The sequence below is a fragment of the Apium graveolens genome, chromosome 5, assembly GCF_009905375.1.
Source record: "Apium graveolens cultivar Ventura chromosome 5, ASM990537v1, whole genome shotgun sequence".
Classification (NCBI taxonomy): Eukaryota; Viridiplantae; Streptophyta; class Magnoliopsida; order Apiales; family Apiaceae; genus Apium; species Apium graveolens.
In genome coordinates this window covers 260350784-260370663 of record NC_133651.1, presented here as the reverse complement: position 1 = coordinate 260370663, position 19880 = coordinate 260350784, and the positions used below count along the sequence as shown (strand labels likewise).

At 34.9% G+C, this 19880-nt stretch overlaps 1 protein-coding gene across 1 annotated transcript; it reads right to left on the bottom strand.

Annotated features, from left to right (window-relative positions):
• Positions 1-1736: 1736 nt before the first annotated feature.
• Positions 1737-2141, bottom strand: LOC141660902 (uncharacterized). The gene has a single exon (XM_074467884.1). It carries the CDS (start codon positions 2139-2141, stop codon positions 1737-1739), a length of 405 nt encoding a protein of 134 aa, XP_074323985.1.
• Positions 2142-19880: the final 17739 nt, after the last annotated feature.

Sequence of the window (19880 nt, the reverse complement as noted above, 5' to 3'; positions counted from 1 at the left end):
GCAATGCTGTGTGCCTTGCTCAGGGTTAGTGCGTGACTGATCAGCAGCCTAACCTTGGTTTTTAAATTAAAAGTATAGTATCCAATTCTAAACCATAATCCATTGTTCACTTGATATCATAATCATGTTCACCTGATGATCATTATTCTCAGTTTTGTCATTGTGACTTGCTGAGCTAGTTAGCTCATTTGTACGATATTGTTTCTGTTCTTTCCCAGTTAAGAAGGAACCAGTTGGTACCGCGGATCCCCAGTCCAGCGCGAGAGCTAGGGGTTCAGGTTGTTCGAGCTAAGCTAGTAGGCTTCTTTTGGGATAATTTAAGTTTGTAAAAGTTGTAATAAAGTTTAATACTCAGTTTGAGTTTGAATGATTGGGATTTGAATGGTTTGTAATATATTGGTGTGTTTGGCTTGTGTGCATACTGTAACCTGTTGCGGTCCGTGGTAGTTGGTAAGTAGGGTCACTGCATATATTATTATTATCTTTATTATTATTATAAGCAGGTTATAAATAAGGTGTGTGTATGTGGACCCCAAACTTCTGACCCGGTTTGGAGGGCGCCACAGTTATCGATAAGTCAAAATTCACAAAAGAACTATGAGTTATTGACACATCAACAAATCACTCGAGAACTCAGAGATATCGATAAGCCAAAGTGAAGATATGAAGATGAGAGATCTCGACAAGCTCAATTTTCTTATAGAGAACTCAGAGACCTCTACAAGTCAAATCAACTATAGAGCAATGAGAGATCTCGATAAGCCAATATAATAACGAGATGTCAAGTTCTCTATATGCCTAACTAGATATCTCGAGGTAAAATCTCAAAGTACAAATTGCAACAATCAACAAACAATCCAACCAGTTGGATTGACAATTCTATAAAAAGCAGCTTGAAGAGCGTGAAAGATCAAGGGTGAAGATTACCTGACAAAGGAAGATCAAAGTTAACACAGTATGCAAAAATATGCTAAACCAGACATGGAAGATTCACTTTTCCTAAAATGAAATGATAAGTAACAGTTTACTAAAGTGAATAACATCTCTTATTGTACAGTGTGTAAACCAGTAGTTTACACATTGTACAATAAAAATAAATAAAAATACACACAGTGTATAAAAATAAATAAAGTAATATTTTTTTAAAACTGATACTTGAAACGAAAAATAATTAGCAACACACTTATACTAAAGTAAAATCTTTATTTGGATTCGAAAATAATGTTTGATTATTATTCAAAACTATCGAATATACCTTATTTGATTAATAGTTATAGAAAACTATATATAATATATCTGGGAACCTCGCCTCCGGGTTTTAGGAAAAATGTTCAACTTTGGGTTCCCTATACTAAGGGTATACGCAAATTGCTACTTATCACTAGCATATGTATTATGCAGCTCATAAACTCTACTTTAAAAATAGTTGAACTTTAAATCGAAATATCTCATTTCAAAACATGCATGCATATATATATATATATAGTATCATCATGCTTCCTAAAATATACATGCATATATATATATATATCGCAAGATTTTGCTAATAATATTCATGCAATTATCGCAAGAAAACACACACACACAGGGGCGGAACCAGGAATCTAACATGGGGGGGACCAAAATAAATAAAAGTAGAAAACATACCGATTTATTTGAGATGTGCACGCCTTTCTTTGATCAAATCAAAAGAATCAATGATCTCCTCGGCAGAAATGGTCTCCGCAATCTCCTTTTCAATATACTATCAAATAATCCCTAAGAAATTCATCTTCCATTCGATTGCGAAGACTTGTTTTCACAATTTTCATATTAGAAAAAGCTCGTTCAGATGTTGCAGTAGATGCTGGAAGAGTCAAGACAAGCCTTAATAGTCTATCAACTAATGGATATATGTCAGCTTTCCTTGTGGTTACCAATCCATGACATAAATCACCAAGAGTAGACAGATTCTTCAAATCTGGATGAACCGGAACATCTAACTCATAATGTTGTAGTTCACACTGTAGATGGATTTTTTCATCTCCCATAAAATCTTCTGGATAAAACTTTTCAGCTAACTTGCAAATGTTCTCTATGTTGAAAGACCTGTAACCATCCCTAGGATTTAGTGATGCACTTAAAATGAGAAGCTCCGTCATTTGTTCAATGAATCTATTGTTTAGCTCCTGTAATTGTTGATCTATGACAGCTGTAAAGATTTCTACTCGGTAATGATGTTCCATTATCACCATTTGCTTTTATTTTCCTTGTCGATGAAGAGATTTAAGCACATCTAAGTAGAGAGCATTCATATCTGGAATCAAGATAGTATGTCGTTCACAAAATGATCTCACATTTTCTAGGAGACTCTCCTAACCATCACTTCTCAATTTTTGAATCAACATCTTTGTAGTTGAAACCAGATGCATGGCATTTAAAATATCTTGAGACTTTTGATGTAATGCTCGACAAAGTAGATCAGTAATAACCATTATCTCCTTAACCACATGTAAAATAAACACAAATTCATAAGACATTAACATTTTAATAGCACTTAAAGCATTTTAATAGTACTATCTTTATCTTATATGTTTATTTATTAATTATTAAGATTAATGAACAAATACCATGATTTCCATCTAATCAATATTATTTTGAATGAAATAATTAACAAAATCAATAAAATTTTGCATAATCAATTCTCAATTTCAATTTTTTTTTTAAATCTACGGGGACCAAAAAATTTTTTGATTGGTAAATTTTAAAATTTTATATTAAAATTTTGGGGTTATTCCGCAGTTGGCGGGGACCGGGGCTCTCTTTGGTCCCCCTTAGTTCCTCCCCTGCACACACACACACACACACACACACACACACACACACACACACACATATATATATATATATATATATTATCACAACAACAATAATATGGGTAGAAAACTTGCCTTAGTGTTTCGGGGTAGACTTAAACTTAGAGTGAGTCCGGTAACCCATGAACAACAATATAAGCCGGAATTAATCATCGGTCGCTTAAGAAACTAAGCTTTACCCATTCATACCCTAACGCTCACTTTCACGCTTAAGGATTTATGTTAGTCGCTCGCGTACCCTCGGCTCCACCATTTTTATAAAATTAACCGTTAAATATTTTAAGGCGAATCTTTCACGAGTACTTTATCAACTGTCTAATCCACTATACATAATTGTTTCGTGTTTCAATAAGTCTTTAGGGGCCTTAAACATGGTCTCAAAGTTACTCGAGGGGTAAGGGTTTGTTCGCGAAACATTGTTACTTAAAACGGTTGTTTCTCCTAAACCGTAAATCAGACTAAAGCGAACCACATACCAAAATGAATCTTACAACATAATCTAGCTAATCATGGTAGTGGTGAAGTTTTGACAGTGAAGGTCTCGGGCCTACTGTCTAACACAAACTGTTCATTAAAAATTCGGGCATTACGACGGTTATGTTTACATGATTACCAAATTTTTACCAATCCAAATCATACCAATCCAACTACAAATCATCAACAACTCAAGATCCATACCTAGGATTTTAGTCAAAATGAACTCAATAATCTCAATACAATCCAATATCATATTATCTCCAAAATCAACTAAACTACTTAATCAATCAAAGTTCAAATCATGCTTATCATTCAATTTACTACTCATTCATCCAAACCAACTCAAAACTATAAAATTAAAGCTTAGTACTAAAGGGTTTGAAGCTTTATATCTTGCTTGTAGGGTGGAAAGTTTCTAGGGAGCCTCAAAGGACCTTGATCTAACCTTATACCACCTTGATCTTGAATTAAATAGCTATGCATCCCTTGGAATTAAGAGCTTAAAATACTATCATAGCCAAGTTTAGAAATGTATAAACCTTGAGATTTATGCTTGAGTGGAGCTTGTACTTTGAATTTCTCTTCCTTGTTCTTTTCTTAAAAAGTTGAAACAAGATGAAGATGGAGGAGATAAATGTTTCTTGGTTTTTGCTTTGTTATTTATGTGGTGTTTAATTGATTGGTTAAGCTTTAACCTTGGTTAACCAAGTGGTTAAAACACTTGGTCCATAATCAATCTTGCATAAATATCTCCTTAACTTGCTTACATCATCTTGATGATCTCATTTCGATGCCACATGTCTTTATATCATGGTTTAATGATGTCACATTGTTTCTAGTCCACTTGTTCAATCCCCCTGCTTTTTGTACAAGCTTGTTTCTTGGTCGCTTATTCATATTACGGTTCGCTTAACTCTTGTTCTCGTTGTTCGTTTGAGAGATCATATCAGGGATCTTATTACTTGGGCTTCTCTAAACCTTTTTTAATATCTTATGTTCCCTTAATGATCCTCTATTAAAATCCTTGAGTTGTATTTCTTGTAATTATGTTACCTTATACTCAGTTCCTTCGGTATCTGGTGGATTTTCGGGAAAAACCAAAGTGTTCGAATTCGAATTCTGACAACCTTTACATACACTAATTTACTTTATGGAATATTAATACGATCTCAGAATTTCCATAAAAATACTCTTATATAGGGTGGTCTGATAAATTTCCTTAATCAACAAAAAGTTACTATTTATCAGGGTTTCAAAAATTCCAAAAATTGGGATTATTACAAATTCCTGCAACTTATTAACTTCAAAGGTCTTTTTTGTTCAATTTGTTGCTTGAAGAATCTTCATAGAACTTCTACCATGTTAGGTCACACACACTGTAGAAGGGGGTTGAATACAATGTATAGCACAATCAAATCAAATTCTAATAACACAAGTAACAGAAAACAGACTTTATTCAAAGCAATAAACTCTGTTACAATATGGAACTGTCCTCTCTCAGTGATGAACAAATATCACGAGAGCTGCTAGGGTTAAAATGAAAAATATTCTCGATAATGATAACACTTATAGTGTAAACCCTATGTCTGTGTTTATATACTACACAGTTACAAGATAATCGCTAATTGATATGGAATATAATTCTGCTTCCTAAAATATATCAATCAGATATCTTTTCTTCCAAGTATTCCATTCTTCATAGAATTCCTTCTTCATGTATATCTCTTCTTACGTTTGTCTTGATCTTCTTTCCTTTCAATCAGCCACCTTCCTTATCTGAAAGTTTCCTTTAAGTCCTGATATTATCTCCTGATAAATATCTCTTGAACCTTAAGTACTGATAACTTAAGTTCTGACTTCAGTATAAGTGCTGATTTCAGTTAAGTACTGATTTGTCCTGTTTCAGTAAGATCTGAAAACTAAACATAAATAATATTAATCATGAAATTATCAAATATATCTAACAATCTCCCCCAACTTGTAAATTAGCATAATATACAAGTTTAACAGATATTTGATGATGTCAAAAACATTAAGTACAAATGCATGAGAAATTGACTAGATAACTACAACTGACAGTCCTTAAAGCTTTACCAACTTTAACTTCTGATAACAACTTCAGTCTGTATATATATCAGAATTTGAGCAGTTGTAGATCTTGACTTGGCTTCACTTTCTGATCTCTCTGATGTCAGGAGTTTTCTGAGATAGTTCTTTAACAAACATCTCTCAGCATATCTAAGTTCATCAATCATCCTCCTTTTAGCATCTTTGAGTTCTGCAGAATCTTCACCAGTTTGGAAGATAGCAGCCCTGAGATCATTTATTCTAGCTTTCCTTATGTCCTGATCCAGTCTGATCAAATACGCCTTGTCAGACTCAAGATTGAATTCTACAGCCTTATAACCCAGAAAGGTAGTTATAATCTTAGCAGAGTTAGGCTTCATCTCAACAATATCACCTTTGTGATCTCTGTACTTTGGAAGATATGTGCTGTCAGACTTTACCGAATAAAGCCTTTTCTGTCTCTGAATTTGAGTCTTCAAATAGTTTGCAGCACTTTCTGTTATTCTATCATTCACTTGAAGTAAGAATAATACATGTTCCAGTTCTTCAAAATACTTCAGTGGAATAGCATTTTCCCTTATATGGTAAACCCTACCATCTGTCATGAAATATAACTAGATGTGTTCTTTTAAGTAGGTATGATAAACCATCTGTACAGGTTCTAGTTGATTCAATCTTTCAGGAGTTGCTCCAACACCTGGTTCACTTAAGGAAGTTGGATCATTGGTTGTGTTCTGTACTCTTCTTTCATCAGCACTACCCAATCCAGATTTATCTCTTGCTTCCTTTCCAGTAACCACTCTTGCTTCAAAACCACTTGCTGCAGTCTTCAAAGGTTGAGTCTGTTTGGCTTTGGTGAAACCTGGTAGAAGTATCTTTGAAGGTTTAACATGAGCAATGTCAGAGGTTTCCTTTTCCTTATCTTCTGATATCAAGTCAACTTGAGCTATGTCAGAGGTTGCTTGCTTCAAGGTTATATCAGAACTAACTATATCTTGACTCTGAACAACTTGAGCCATGTCAGAGGTTGTCTTAGAAATATTTCTTGAAGTCAGAGTAAGATCAGCATCTTCAACAGAAATTTCTTCATCCATAGGAGGCACATAAACCTTTATAGGTTCACCAACATTTTCTTTGCCCTTGGACCTTGGATCTATCTGCAATTATGATTTGGCCTTGGTTGCCACATGATTTGTCCTTTCTTTTATCACAATGCCTTTAGCCGTAGGAAGTTTCTTTTTACCAACAGAAGCTTCAAATTTGGAGTTGACTTTTTCTGACTTAAGTCTAGCTTCTTCTTCCATTAGACTCTCAAAGTCCATTCCTGGATTTTCTTTCAGAAATAACTGTCTTGAAATTTCTTCATCAAGATCCAAAAGTTCATCAGAACTTATCCTTTTACCAGTATCAGAAGTTATTCTTCTCTCGGTATCAGAACTTGTTCTATGACTTGTAGTTCCAGCTCTTCTTGATGAGAGACCTCTACCTTGACCATGACCTCCACCCATTCCAGAGTTTCCCTGGTCATCTTTTTCATCATCCTTCCCCTTCAGTGTCTTAACAGTTTTGCATTTGGACTTAATTTCTTTCTCCCCCTTTTTGGCATCAGCAGGTAAAAGAAGAGAGACAAGTAATTCCACTGAGGATTGGATTTCATCAAGTTGAGATTGCTGAGAAGCTTGATTTTTCAAAATTTCATCAATCTGAGATTGTTGCTTCTCCTGGGTTTTCTCAATGTAAACAACTTTGTCAAAGGTAGGTTGGAAAAAACTTTTCTTTTCAATTTTCTTAGTCATGTCTTGCTTGAGTAATTCTTCCTGAATTTTATGCACCTCGGCATGAGTTGTTGAATGTAGACCTTGAAGATGTCTATTACTCAATGCAGTAACTCGTAGCTGTGTCTTGAAATCATCATTAATTAGCATCTCATCAACTTTTGCCAAGTGCTCAACAAAAATTTTCTCAGATGGAACAAAGGTGACTGTCTTCCACTCCTTAGTCCACTCCTGTCCTCTAGGAGTTTCACTCCAAGGTACTGGTGCTTCCCCTATAACAAACTTCTTGACTATCTCACTTTTGTGAACAGTTTGTTAAGGTGCATGTCCTGATGGACCAGCTGTAATAGCATCTTCTTTTGTAGAAGCATCACCAGTATCATTAGCATTTGCAGCATCAGAACTTACATAGTCAACATCCTCTGATAAAAGAAAAGTATGAGAAGCTATTGAGGCTTCAACATCATCCTCTAAGTGCTGATCTGCTTCCAAGTTCTGATCACCAGCCATAGTCTGATGCTCACCTATAATCTGATCATCAATATCTAGATGCAGAGAAGGTGTTGTAGACAATTCTGGAGTTTCATTAGCATCAGTAATTGGTGTTGTTGATGGATTAATTGGAGCTGTTGGAGCTTCTAAATAGAGAACCTCAGGCATAATTAGGTTGTGAATATCAATCTCAGCACTTGTGCCTGGGTCTGCAATAGATACTGGTTCATGTACAGGACACACATGTGGTGTAGATGCTTTATCTGTAGCAACTTCCTGAGTTGGTGACAATGAAGGTGGAGATGCAGTAGCTTCAGCAAATTCTGGCTCTTTTGAGATCAGAGACTCCCGATCTCCTTCCTTAGCTGCTTCATCCTCATCCTCTGAAACTGGCTTGTGAGCTCTCTATTTCTTTCTTTTCTTTGAAGATGGAGATACCTTGGGTGTTTCATCAGAATACATCCTTCTAAGCCTTTTGAGAAACTTAGATCCCCCAATTCCAGTATCCTTCCGAGAAGAAACCTTCTCAGCTTCTTCAATAACAGGTTCTGATACAGGAACCTGTTCCTCACTGTCTGACTCATCTCTCAGAATAATCCTCCTTCTCTTCTGTGGTGTCTGAGGTACAGTCTTTGTCCTCTTGGGCTTGGAAGATGAAGGCTTCACAGTATGTGCTGATGATGAAGGTTGAGTTATCTGTAAAGGTTTGAGATGTGTTCTGATAGAGGGTTGAGTAGGTTGAGGTGTATGTGTGGTATGTTCTGATGGTTGTTGTGGTGTCTGGGATGTGTTGGTGGGTTGAACATCATGATAAACAGATCTGTAGGTTTGAGGATCAGCATTTACCAGGATCTGTTTTACAGACTGAGGTATCTGTAAGGGTCTAACTACCTTTTTCTTAAGGTCAGCATTTACCAGATCATTAAAAGCCCGTTTTGCAAGTTTAAAGGGTGGAAATAAAGAACTGGCTAGTTAAGGGTCATCAACACAACAAAAAGTATATATAAGCTGACAGAATCTAGCAAAGTATACGACATTCCTATCCTCTGTCATCCTATCCCCTAAAAAGCCTAGCACAACACTTGCAAAATCAAAATGTGTTTGGTGAATAATAGCATACCCGATGTGTTGACTCATAATTGGAATGGCATCAAAGTTGGAACACTTATTGCCGAATGCTTTAGTGATGCAGTCGAAGAAAAAGCTCCATTCCTTTTTGATATGTGCTCGTTTCAACTGTCCAAGCTTGGCCAAACTCTTCTCATACCCCAAATTGGCCATGAGCTGCTGTAGAACGGGTTCCTCCGCTGTTGAGAAAATGCAGCCTTCTGGTAAATGTAGAGCTTTACGAACTGCTCCAGGAGTTACCACATGCTCAACATCATTTACTTCAAAAATAATGCTTGGAGTACCAGTAGCACCACCATTATTAAAATGCCCAGTCCGCCAGAACGTCAGAACTTGTTGGCTGGAAATGACTTGAGGCTGTGTCAATGCATACCCAATCTCACCGTGGGCTAGAAGATCTTGCATAAAGTGCAAATCAGATTGAGCTTCATCATGGTTTAAGATTGCAACATAGTTGTTGGGTACAAACTTGGCTCCATCTATAATCAAATTCTTAGGTGCCATGAGAAAAATTGAGAAATAAGATTGCCTGAAAGGTGTTTGATAAAATGTCTGTATGAAAAAAAATGTCAGGAGATGAGAGAGAATAAAAGTAAAGAAAGAGAGATAAAGTGTGAAAGTAAATAAAAGATTTTACAATCTTCTCTCTCTTTTACTTATACACGGTAGAAAAAGTACCAGTTAGACACCTGTCAGACATGCAGCAGTAAAGGATAATTAATGGGCACGGGAATACAGTAATCATTACTTATCACATGCAGTTTTTCAAGGAAAAACCGTTTCACTTACCAAGTAATCCCATTAATCCAGGTAGTTCAATTTTATTTTAAAATTTAAAACTGTTCCCACTTAATAAATTATTTTCACTGCGAGACCAATATTCTGTAAAGTATGACCAATGATAAAATGACCATAAAGAAACCAAGTAAACAAATACTGCCACGTCAGAATCAGAACTTGATTTGTATCAGAGTTAAAACGGTCATCAGAATATGGGTAAATCAGGATTTATAAATGCATCAGAAGACCAAACAACTCAGAGACAAAATCTTGCAATAATATAAAATTTCATTAATATATTGAGTAAATACATTTCATGAAATTTAAATTACATCACAAAATTACAAGATTGTCCTAAGCTACAACTCCTAACATCAACAACTATTGTCCTAAGCTAAGAAGCCTGACAAAGCTGACGGTGAAGAGAAACAGGGAGCATAAACTATTTCTTCTTCCTACTCTCAACAAAAAGAACAGCGAGACGAATGATTTACTCCTGCTGTCGAAGACGACGGAGATGTAGTTCTCTTCGAACTGTCAACAGATCACGTTTAATAATCTTTGGAAATTGAATCCAGAGATTGTGAGGGATGTTGTCGATAGGATATGGAGTTGGAATTCCATTTAGAAAGACATGAACAGTCTCATCGCCATAATTGTAAAACCAGCCAAACGCAACCATTTTTGGTAATAAGAATAAGACGAGAGTGAGTTTTGTGAGAAATTTAGAGATGTGCTGGCTGGAATGAAGTGTTGGTTTATATAGCCAATGGAATGTCAGAAGACGCAAGGAAAACTTAATGATTATAGGTAGAAATAATTCTACCTCATCTCCCTAGACTTAGGAGAAGAAAAACAGTCATTGGAAGTGTAAAATAGGATTTAATGCGCACATGAAACAAGTAAAAACTATTGTGCATAGCCGTGTACCACTAATCCAAATTATTTTGACTGTTAATATCTCACCTAAACATATTCTGATTTTAAATACGACTGTTTCAGATTTTAACCATAAATAAGTCAAGTAAAGAATCAGGTGTTAATATCAGAACTTAGACTTATATCAGAACTTAACAGTCATCAGAACATGATTTCTTAACTCGAAAAGTGAATGCCTATTTCTATAATTCTTCACACAAATTCTGATTTCAGTTCTTCAGAACTTAATCATCAGAACTTTCATCAGAACCTTTCCTCAGAATTAATGCAATCTGACACATAAACTGTTCATCTAAAACATCATTTATCACCATAGTAATTTTCATCATTCATATGGAGTTAATATGTGTGTGCAGTCAGCTAAATATCAGATAAAGATTAAAGTCTGATTCACTTCAGTACATCTTAGAAATAAGGCATAACTAAGAACTTTGCTCAAAATCTGTCATGATTCTGAAGTCTACTTTAGAATGAGTTCATGCATGAGTCCACCTCAACTGTTTTGTGCTCATTTTATGCATCTTTTGAAATTCCATTTTACAGTGGCTTCTCAGTGTAAGTGAGTCACGACTGCTTATCAGAATTTATGCTATCATCAGAGTATTTTTCCGGTAATCATAGAGTGTGAAAAGTCACCAAGAAAAATATTTATTTTTGCTTTTCTAATGCATATTACTTAATACCAACAATGCACTTGGGTCGTCCCTTCCACATTTTTACTCTAGATCTAAAAGGAGTACCTGATTTTTATTCCTTTTTCTTTTCCTTTTTCTTTTGATAAGTGAGGTTTATCAGCACTTAGTACATCCATCAGATTTACTAACATCAGAACTTAACATATAAGAAGCATTATTCTAGTTTTTGACTTAGTAATAAGATACACAAAGTAAATTTAACTAAGCTCAATATCAGAATTTGCTTGTGTTAAAAGATTTCCACATAAACAATTACTTCAAACATGGGATCTTTAGTATATTAAAGACAACTGAGTCAGCATCTAGCACAGTTATCCTCATTGGATTGACCAATCACAGAAACATTCATATCACTATCAGAGTTTAGAAGTACACATCAGACAACAATCAGTATTTAAGCAATTTTCAATTAAGCACAGAACATACAAAGATAGTAATATCTGTAAATACTGATTCATAAAGTCTGATGCATCAGAACAAAAGCTAAGCAGATTTAAAGAAAGAACCTGAAACCATTCCAAGTTCATTCACCAATCTTGTAAAAGTAGCTTCACATAGTGGTTTGGTGAAGATATCTGCTAGTTGTTGATCTGTTGGAACAAAGTGCAATTCCACTGTACCTTCATCCACATGCTCCCTTATGAAGCGGTACCTTATGCTGATGTTCTTTGTCATTGAGTGTTGAACTGGATTACCTGTCACAGCAATAGCACTTTGATTATCACAGTAAATAGGGATTTTAAAATATGTTAACCAATAATCCAGTAACTGATTCTTCATCCAAAAAATCTGTGCACAACAGCTTCCTGCAGCAATTTATTCTGCTTCTGCAGTTGATGTGGAAATTGACTTTTGTTTCTTGCTAAACCAAGAAACCAATCTGCCTCCAAGAAATTGGCAGCTTCCACTTGTACTTTCCTGTCAATTTTGCAACCTGCAAAATCTGCATCTGAGTAACCTATTAGTTTAAAGCCTGATTCTCTGGGATACCACAATCCCATATCAGCTGTTCCCTTAAGATACTTAAAAATTCTTTTCACAGCTGTTAAGTGAGGTTCTCTTGGATCTGCTTGAAATCTTGTACAAAGACAGGTAGCATACATGATATCAGGTCTACTAGAAGTTAGATAGAGTAGAGAGCCAATCATACCTCTGTAATTAGTAATATCTACTGATTTACCAGTATCCTTATCCAGTTTTGTTGCAGTGGCCATGGGAGTGGATGCACTTGAACAATCCTGCATTCCAAATTTCTTTAGCAAATTTCTGGTGTACTTGGTTTGATAAATAAAAGTGCCTTCTTCATTCTGCTCGACTTGAAGGCCCAGAAAATAGCTAAGTTCTCCCATCATACTCATTTGATATCTTGACTGCATCAATTTGGCAAACTTTTTGCAAAGTCTGTCATTTGTAGAACCAAAGATGATATCATCAACATATATCTGAACCAAAAGTAAGCCCTTTTCATGGTTGAGGTAGAACAGTATTTTATCTATAGTTCCTCTATTAAATCCACTTTCCAGAAGAAACTGAGCTAAAGTCTCATACCATGCTCTTGGAGCTTGCTTAAGGCCATAAAGTGCTTTATCAAGCCTGTAGACATGATTTGGATATTTGGGATCTACAAAGCCAGGAGGTTGTTCAACATATACTTCCTCTTCTAATTCTCCATTGAGAAAAACACTTTTCACATCCATTTGAAAGACAGTAAACTTTTTGTGAGCAGCATAAGCCAAAAATATCCTTATGGCTTCCAATCTAGTAACTGGTGTAAATGTTTCATCATAATCAATTCCCTCATGTTGAGAATATCCTTTTACAACCAACCTTGCTTTATTCCTTGTAATTATGCCATCACTATTAGTTTTGTTTCTGAACACCCACTTTGTACCAACAACATATCTATTCTTTGGTCTTGGCACTAGGGTCCAGACTTTGTTTCTTTTAAATTCATTTAACTCTTCCTGCATTGCTTGCACCCAATCAGCATCTTGAAGAGCTTCTTCCACTTTTTTTGGTTCAGTCTGAGAATGAAAAGAATTGTAGAGACATTCGCTTGAAGTAGCTGTTCTAGTTCTGACACCTGCATCAGGATTTCCAATAATTAAATTAGGTGTATGTGATTTAGTCCACTTCCTTGCAGATGGAAGGTTTTCTCTAGAACTGGATGCTCCCCCATGATCCATGCCATCTTCATCAACATTTTCTGATGCTCCCCCTGAAACTATGTTCTCTGAGTTGGATCCTTCAGAATTTAAGTTTTCAGAACTATCAGAACTTGGCTTATTAGAACTTGATAAATCAGAACTTGAAGAGCCAGTTGTATGTTCTGATGCTTCATGAGATGTGGTTGTATCTTCAGTATGCTCCCCCTGCACAGGTGCATTCTTCTTTAACGTAGTCACCACAGTTTCAATGACATCAGAGTTTAATCCATCAGAGTTTGCAGTATCAGGATTTAGACTGCCAGGATTTTCAGTATCAGAATTTAAGTCTTCATTTTCATATCTCAACTGATCATGATCATTGAAATCTCCAAGTCCAGTAATCTTCTTATCATCAAAGGAGACATTGATAGATTCCATGACAACCCTTGTTCTTAAATTGTAGACTCTGAAGGCTTTTGTGGAAAGTGGATATCCAACAAAAAATCCTTCATCAGCTTTTAAATCAAATTTGGATAGCTGTTCAGGGTGAGTCTTAAGAACAAAACACTTGCATCCAAATACATGAAAATACTTCAGATTTGACTTCTTTTTCTTCACCATCTCATATGGTGTCTTTCCTTGCTTGTTAATGAGTGTTGCATTCTGAGTAAAACAAGCAGTCTGCACAGCTTCAGCCCAAAAATAGGTTGGAAGCTTTGCTTCATCAAGCATAGTTCGTGCAGCTTCAATGAGAGTTCTATTCTTCCTTTCAACAACTCCATTTTTCCGAGGAGTTCCAGGAGCAGAAAATTCCTGCTTGATTCCATGGTCTTTGCAGAACTCTTCCATTATCAAATTCTTGAACTCAGTGCCATTATCACTTCTTATTATTTTCACAGAATCTTTGACCAATTTATCCAGTTGCTTGACATGATCAATCAAGATAGATGCAGTTTCACTTTTTGTGTGCAAGAAATACACTCATGTGTATCTAGTGAACTCATCCACTATGACCATAGCATATTTCTTCTTTGCAATAGACATGACATTCACTGGACAAAATATATCAACAAGTAGTTGGTGATAAGGCTCAAGAATTGATGATTCACTCTTGCTCTTGAATGAAGATTTTCTTTGTTTAGCCTTCTGACAAGAATCACAAAGGCCATCAGGAGCAAATACTGACTTTGGCAGTCCGCTCACAAGATCTTTCTTGACTAGTTCAATTATATTATTGAAATTTAAGTGAGAGAGTTTCTTGTGCCAGTTCCAGCTTTCTTCAATTGATGCTCTACTCATCAGACAGATTGCAGAACCATCAGTACTTGTTAAAAGCTTGGCTTCATAAATGTTACCATGCCTGTATCCTTTCAGAACAACTTTACCTTTAGATTTGCTTACAATTTCACAGTGTTCTTCAAAGAAATCCACATGATAACCTCTGTCACAAATTTGACTAACACTCAGCAGATTGTGTTTAAGTCCTGAGACCAGAGCTACTTCTTTAATGATGACATTCCCAAGATTGATATTGTCATATCCCAATGTTTTTCCAATGTTGTCATCTCCATAAGAAACACTTGGGCCAGTTTTCTCCACAAAATCTGATAGCAGGGCTTTATTTCCAGTAATATGTCCTGAACATCCACTGTCCAGAACTAAGATAATTTTCCTGTTGCCCTGCAATCATAAAGACCACTAATGATTAGTTTTAAGGACCCTGACTTGCTTGGATCCTGTGGCCTTATTAAGTTTGTTAACATTTGCAGCGAATTTTGCATCAGAGTTTATGTTAATATTTTTCTTATCAGCATTTACACTATCAGACTTTGTATCAGAACTTACACTAGAAGGAACCGTGCTAACTTTCTTTAAAGAAGGTTTTATTTGATAATAATCATAGTACAAACTATGATATTCCTTACAAGTATAAATTGAATGCCATAAACTACCACAATAAAAATAAGGATTTTGTGGCTTATATCTAACAGACTGACTCTTAACTCCTGACTTTGAAGGTAAGGAGTTTATGTTCTTATTCTTCCTGCAAAAAGAAGCCAGATGGTTAGAACTTCCACAGTTATGACATGTTTTTCTAGGAGCATTAGGAACAGGCTTGTAATCATTGCTTTTATTCACACCCTCCTTTCCATTCCTATTTTTCCTAGGTGATTTTACCCTGTTTACATTCTTAACATCTTTCAGCTTATGCTTAAGCTGCTTCTTTGTCATTAAGCCTATGTTAACTTCAGTTGTCTTTTCCTGTTTTAGTTTGTCAGAAGTTAATTCCTCTTTAACTTCTGATTTCTCGGTATCAGACTTTACAGAAACAAACTTAACAGGTTTTAACTTTGGCTTTTTTTTAACAACTATAGGCTTAATTTCTACAGTTCCATTATCATTCTTATCATCTCCATAACCTCAGCCCTCTTTCCAGTTTCCACTACTTAACAAATTTTGAGTTGTTCTGCCAGAGTTGGTCCAAGTCCTGATAATCTCTCTTTCCTTTTCTAACTCAGTTTTTAGAGATTCATTCATTTTAAGTAATTCATCCCTAACATAAAAAGCATCATCTCTATCTTTCTGAGTTTGATGGAACATGACTAACTCTTTTTCTAAATAATCATTCCTCTTTTTACAAGCAAGATTTTCAGAAGTTAATCGTTCACATGTTAAAGTTTGATCTCTATAACTAATGAACATGGTTTTAAGATATCTTCTCAACTCATTAATATCATCAGTATGAAAAGCATAAGTAGTTTGAGTTACCTTTAACTCAGCAGCATCAGAACTGCTGTCAGCATTTGCCATATCAGCATTTGCCATCAAGGCATAGTTCTCCTCACTTTCAGAATCTGAAGTGTCTGTCCAGCTTTTCTTCTGTGTGACAAGAGCCTTGTCTTTGTCACTCTTCACTTTCTTGCAATCAGGAGATATATGGCATTTCTCACCACAGTTGTAGCATTTGACATTTGTGTAATCTCCTCTGTCAGACTTCCCTCCTTTGCCTTCAGATTTTCTGAAATTCTTCTTATCAGAACTTGCACCTTTCCTGGAAAGCTTCTTTCCCTTCCTGAACTTCCTGTATGCAATCCTTGTGATTCCTTTCACCATAAGAGCACACAGCTTCATCATCTCTTCATCAGCATACATCTCAGGCAAGCTTTCAGTTTCTGAGTCATCGTTACTATCAGAACTTGATGACTCAGTATCAGACTTTGTGATGAGCTTTTTTCCCTTGCCTTTCCTTGAGGTAGCTACCTTAGGGGATTCTGTCTAGATATTCTGGATCAGTAGCTTCCAGAAACATAGTCATCCTCACCTTCCATATGGGATATTCAGATGGCTTCAGTATGGGAACTCTAATGGTCTCATATCGACTATGGATTTGAGTCTTTGGTGGTTCTTCAGTTTTGGTGGGCTTGGTTGGAGTTTCTGCTTCAGACATAATTGTTTTTGGATCTTAACTGTTTGTGTGTTAACAGATAGGCTCTGATACCACTTGTTAGGTCACACACACTGTAGAAGGGGGTTGAATACAATGTATAGCACAATCAAATCGAATTCTAATAACACAAGTAACAGAAAATAGACTTTATTCAAAGCAATAAACTCTGTTACAATATGGAACTGTCCTCTCTCAGTGATGAACAAATATCACGAGAGCTGCTAGGGTTACAATAATTAAAATTCTCGATAATGATAACACTTATAGTGTAAACCCTATGTCTGTGTTTATATACTACACAGTTACAAGATAATCGCTAATTGATATGGAATATAATTCTGCTTCCTAAAATATATCAATCAGATATCTTTTCTTCCAAGTATTCCATTCTTCATAGAATTCCTTCTTCATGCATATCTTTTCTTACGTTTGTCTTGATCTTCTTTCCTTTCAATCAGCCGCCTTCCTCATCTGAAAGTTTCCTTTAAGTCCTGATATTATCTCCTGATAAATATCTCCTGAACCTTAAGTACTGATAACTTAAGTTCTGACTTCAGTATAAGTGCTGATTTCAGTTAAGTACTGATTTGTCCTGTTTCAGTAAGATCTAAAAATTAAACATAAATCATATTAATCATGACATTATCAAATATATCTAACATACCAAGTTGATTTATTTTATGACTATTATATACAATCATGCTGCATAAAAATCCCTAAACTCATTATAGCACTTTGAGCTTACTAGAAATCTGAACAAGACAAATACATATAAACTTATCACTAATCCAAATGGTAGATTCTATTTGGACACGTAAAGTGACATTATAACTTGAATAGAATTGTTATGATGGAATAGACTTGTAATGTATCCAACAAAAACAATTACATCTTAATTTAGATACACCCACTAAGTACTAATAAATCCTTACAAACAAACCTAAATTCGAGTTATTCAATCTGAACCTGAGACTATCTGCTCAAGATTCGCTTCCATATCATAAGATTACCAAGTATTCATGTCCCACAAAGCATAAACCAAGGAGCTAGAGCTGCGATTGTCAAAGAATACGAATATGAAAATATACTCCCAAGAAAATTGATCTGAAATTGAAGATAATTTTTTTTGTACACACACATGATATTTGGACTTAATTTTTTAAAACTTAATTTCATGGAGTTGTCAATAAATTCTGAAAATATGTTACTTGTTTAGAGTCTTAAGTTTGAGAGAAAGCCTGGTCTGGCCAATTTTGAAAAGGTTTACATATAACTGTAATTTGAGCCAGACAGCTCGTGAGCTAACTCGACTCGAACTTATTTAATTGAGATCGACTTGTCTAATTTAGTTATATGAGTCGAATTCGGACATACGTTTTGACTCGTCTAAGTTAATTGAGCGAGTCGATTATGGTCGAATATCGAATGCGTCTAACTCGAAACTCGCGAGTTCAGCTCGACTCGACTCGACTCAATCTTGAAACTCGGGAGCTCATTTAAAAAAATGATTGAAAATAAATAAATAAATTTATATATATCCAACCAAATGATTTTTTCATTCTTTAAAATTTAGAAATATTATTAAATTAGATATATATTACATTCGTACGGTTGGATCATCTATATGGGACAAAACACTAGTTACTAGTTACTAGTGAATATAATTGGGATCTACTAAGATCTCCAACCAAATTAACTTTTTAAAATTTAAGAAAATCATTAATTAAATAAATCTAGACAGTTGTACGGTTGTATCTTTGAGAAATAACTTTTTTTTATTGAAATGAAAAATAACTTATAAAACTAGTTTGACAAAATGAATAAAGTAAATTCCAAAACTCGTGAGTTTGCCCAAATATTCATTTTTTTCTACTACTATTTTATCATTTTTTTAATTTTTATATTTAACCCAAATAAAAAAAATAGGAGGAAGGGGAGTACTTTTATGGTTCTGGTTATACAAACTTGATTCTGCTTCTAGAATGTGTATAAAGGGGGGCCTCTGCTAGTCTGCTTTCAGTCTAAAAAATGGTCGGCCTGCTCTCATCGGATTATACTTTTAGTCACTCTGTTTCTGGATCCCATCCTCCGATTTTGGCCACACATAACTGTAGCTCTGGGAGGATTACATTCTTGTTTTCTGTTCATTTTCTTTTATTAAAATCTATAATATCAAACTTTTAAGTGGTGCACTCCAGTTGGTCGTCAAGCTTCTAAATTCGCATAGAACTAATATTATTATCATCATCAGGGTAATGGTACATTTCTAATATAATTGTAATCATTTTTTTAAATAGCAGTACTGAAATTTGTCATGCTTTTTATGCAATTGTAAATATGAAATCTATTCGTGTAGAAAGTAGAGAGACAAATAATTTTGTAACAAATGTACAGTGTTCTTAGAAATCACTAGTAGTCTTAGAGCATGTCCAACGCGAGCCCAAGTGCTGCGTTGGGACACGTGAAAAAAACTTGTCCCCGAAATTTTGCATTGGAGCAGATGAGAAAAATTGTCCAGACCTTCCCCGGTTCAGACCTGTTTTACTATTTCATATATTTTATTATTTTCTTACTTTTGTCATTCACTGTGTTCATCAAAAAGAAGAAGAAATATAAATAATGATGGGACCACATTAATCATTTATAACAGTTGAATGCTGCAACATTTCAACTCGAACCCACATGTTACTCGAACCCACATGTTAGTGGGGTCAGATAAACAAGAAAACGGGTCTCTGCATTGCATTGTTGATGCTCTTAAAAATAATTTTGACTCAAAATTAGAATTTGACTAGAGTACTAGGCGACTTGAAGTCAAACTAATTTAACTTCCTCGATTTTTATTAGTTCGTTTTACAACTATCCTCACGGAAGAACAAATGCATAATGTTATATCATTTGATTAATTATTAAAAACTATTTTTAAATATTTTGTTAAAAATTATTAAACAAATAATTTGTACTTTAACTCTTGTGCTCCTTATTGAAAAATCGAAAACGAAATTATTTCTATTATAATATTAAACTATTATTATTATTATTAATTTTTTTATTATTATTATTAGATAATTAAAAAA

Bases quoted from the DNA above. Each gene is read 5' to 3' on its own strand.
- LOC141660902 (XM_074467884.1), bottom strand. From the start codon at position 2,141: ATGACGGAGCTTCTCATTTTAAGTGCATCACTAAATCCTAGGGATGGT.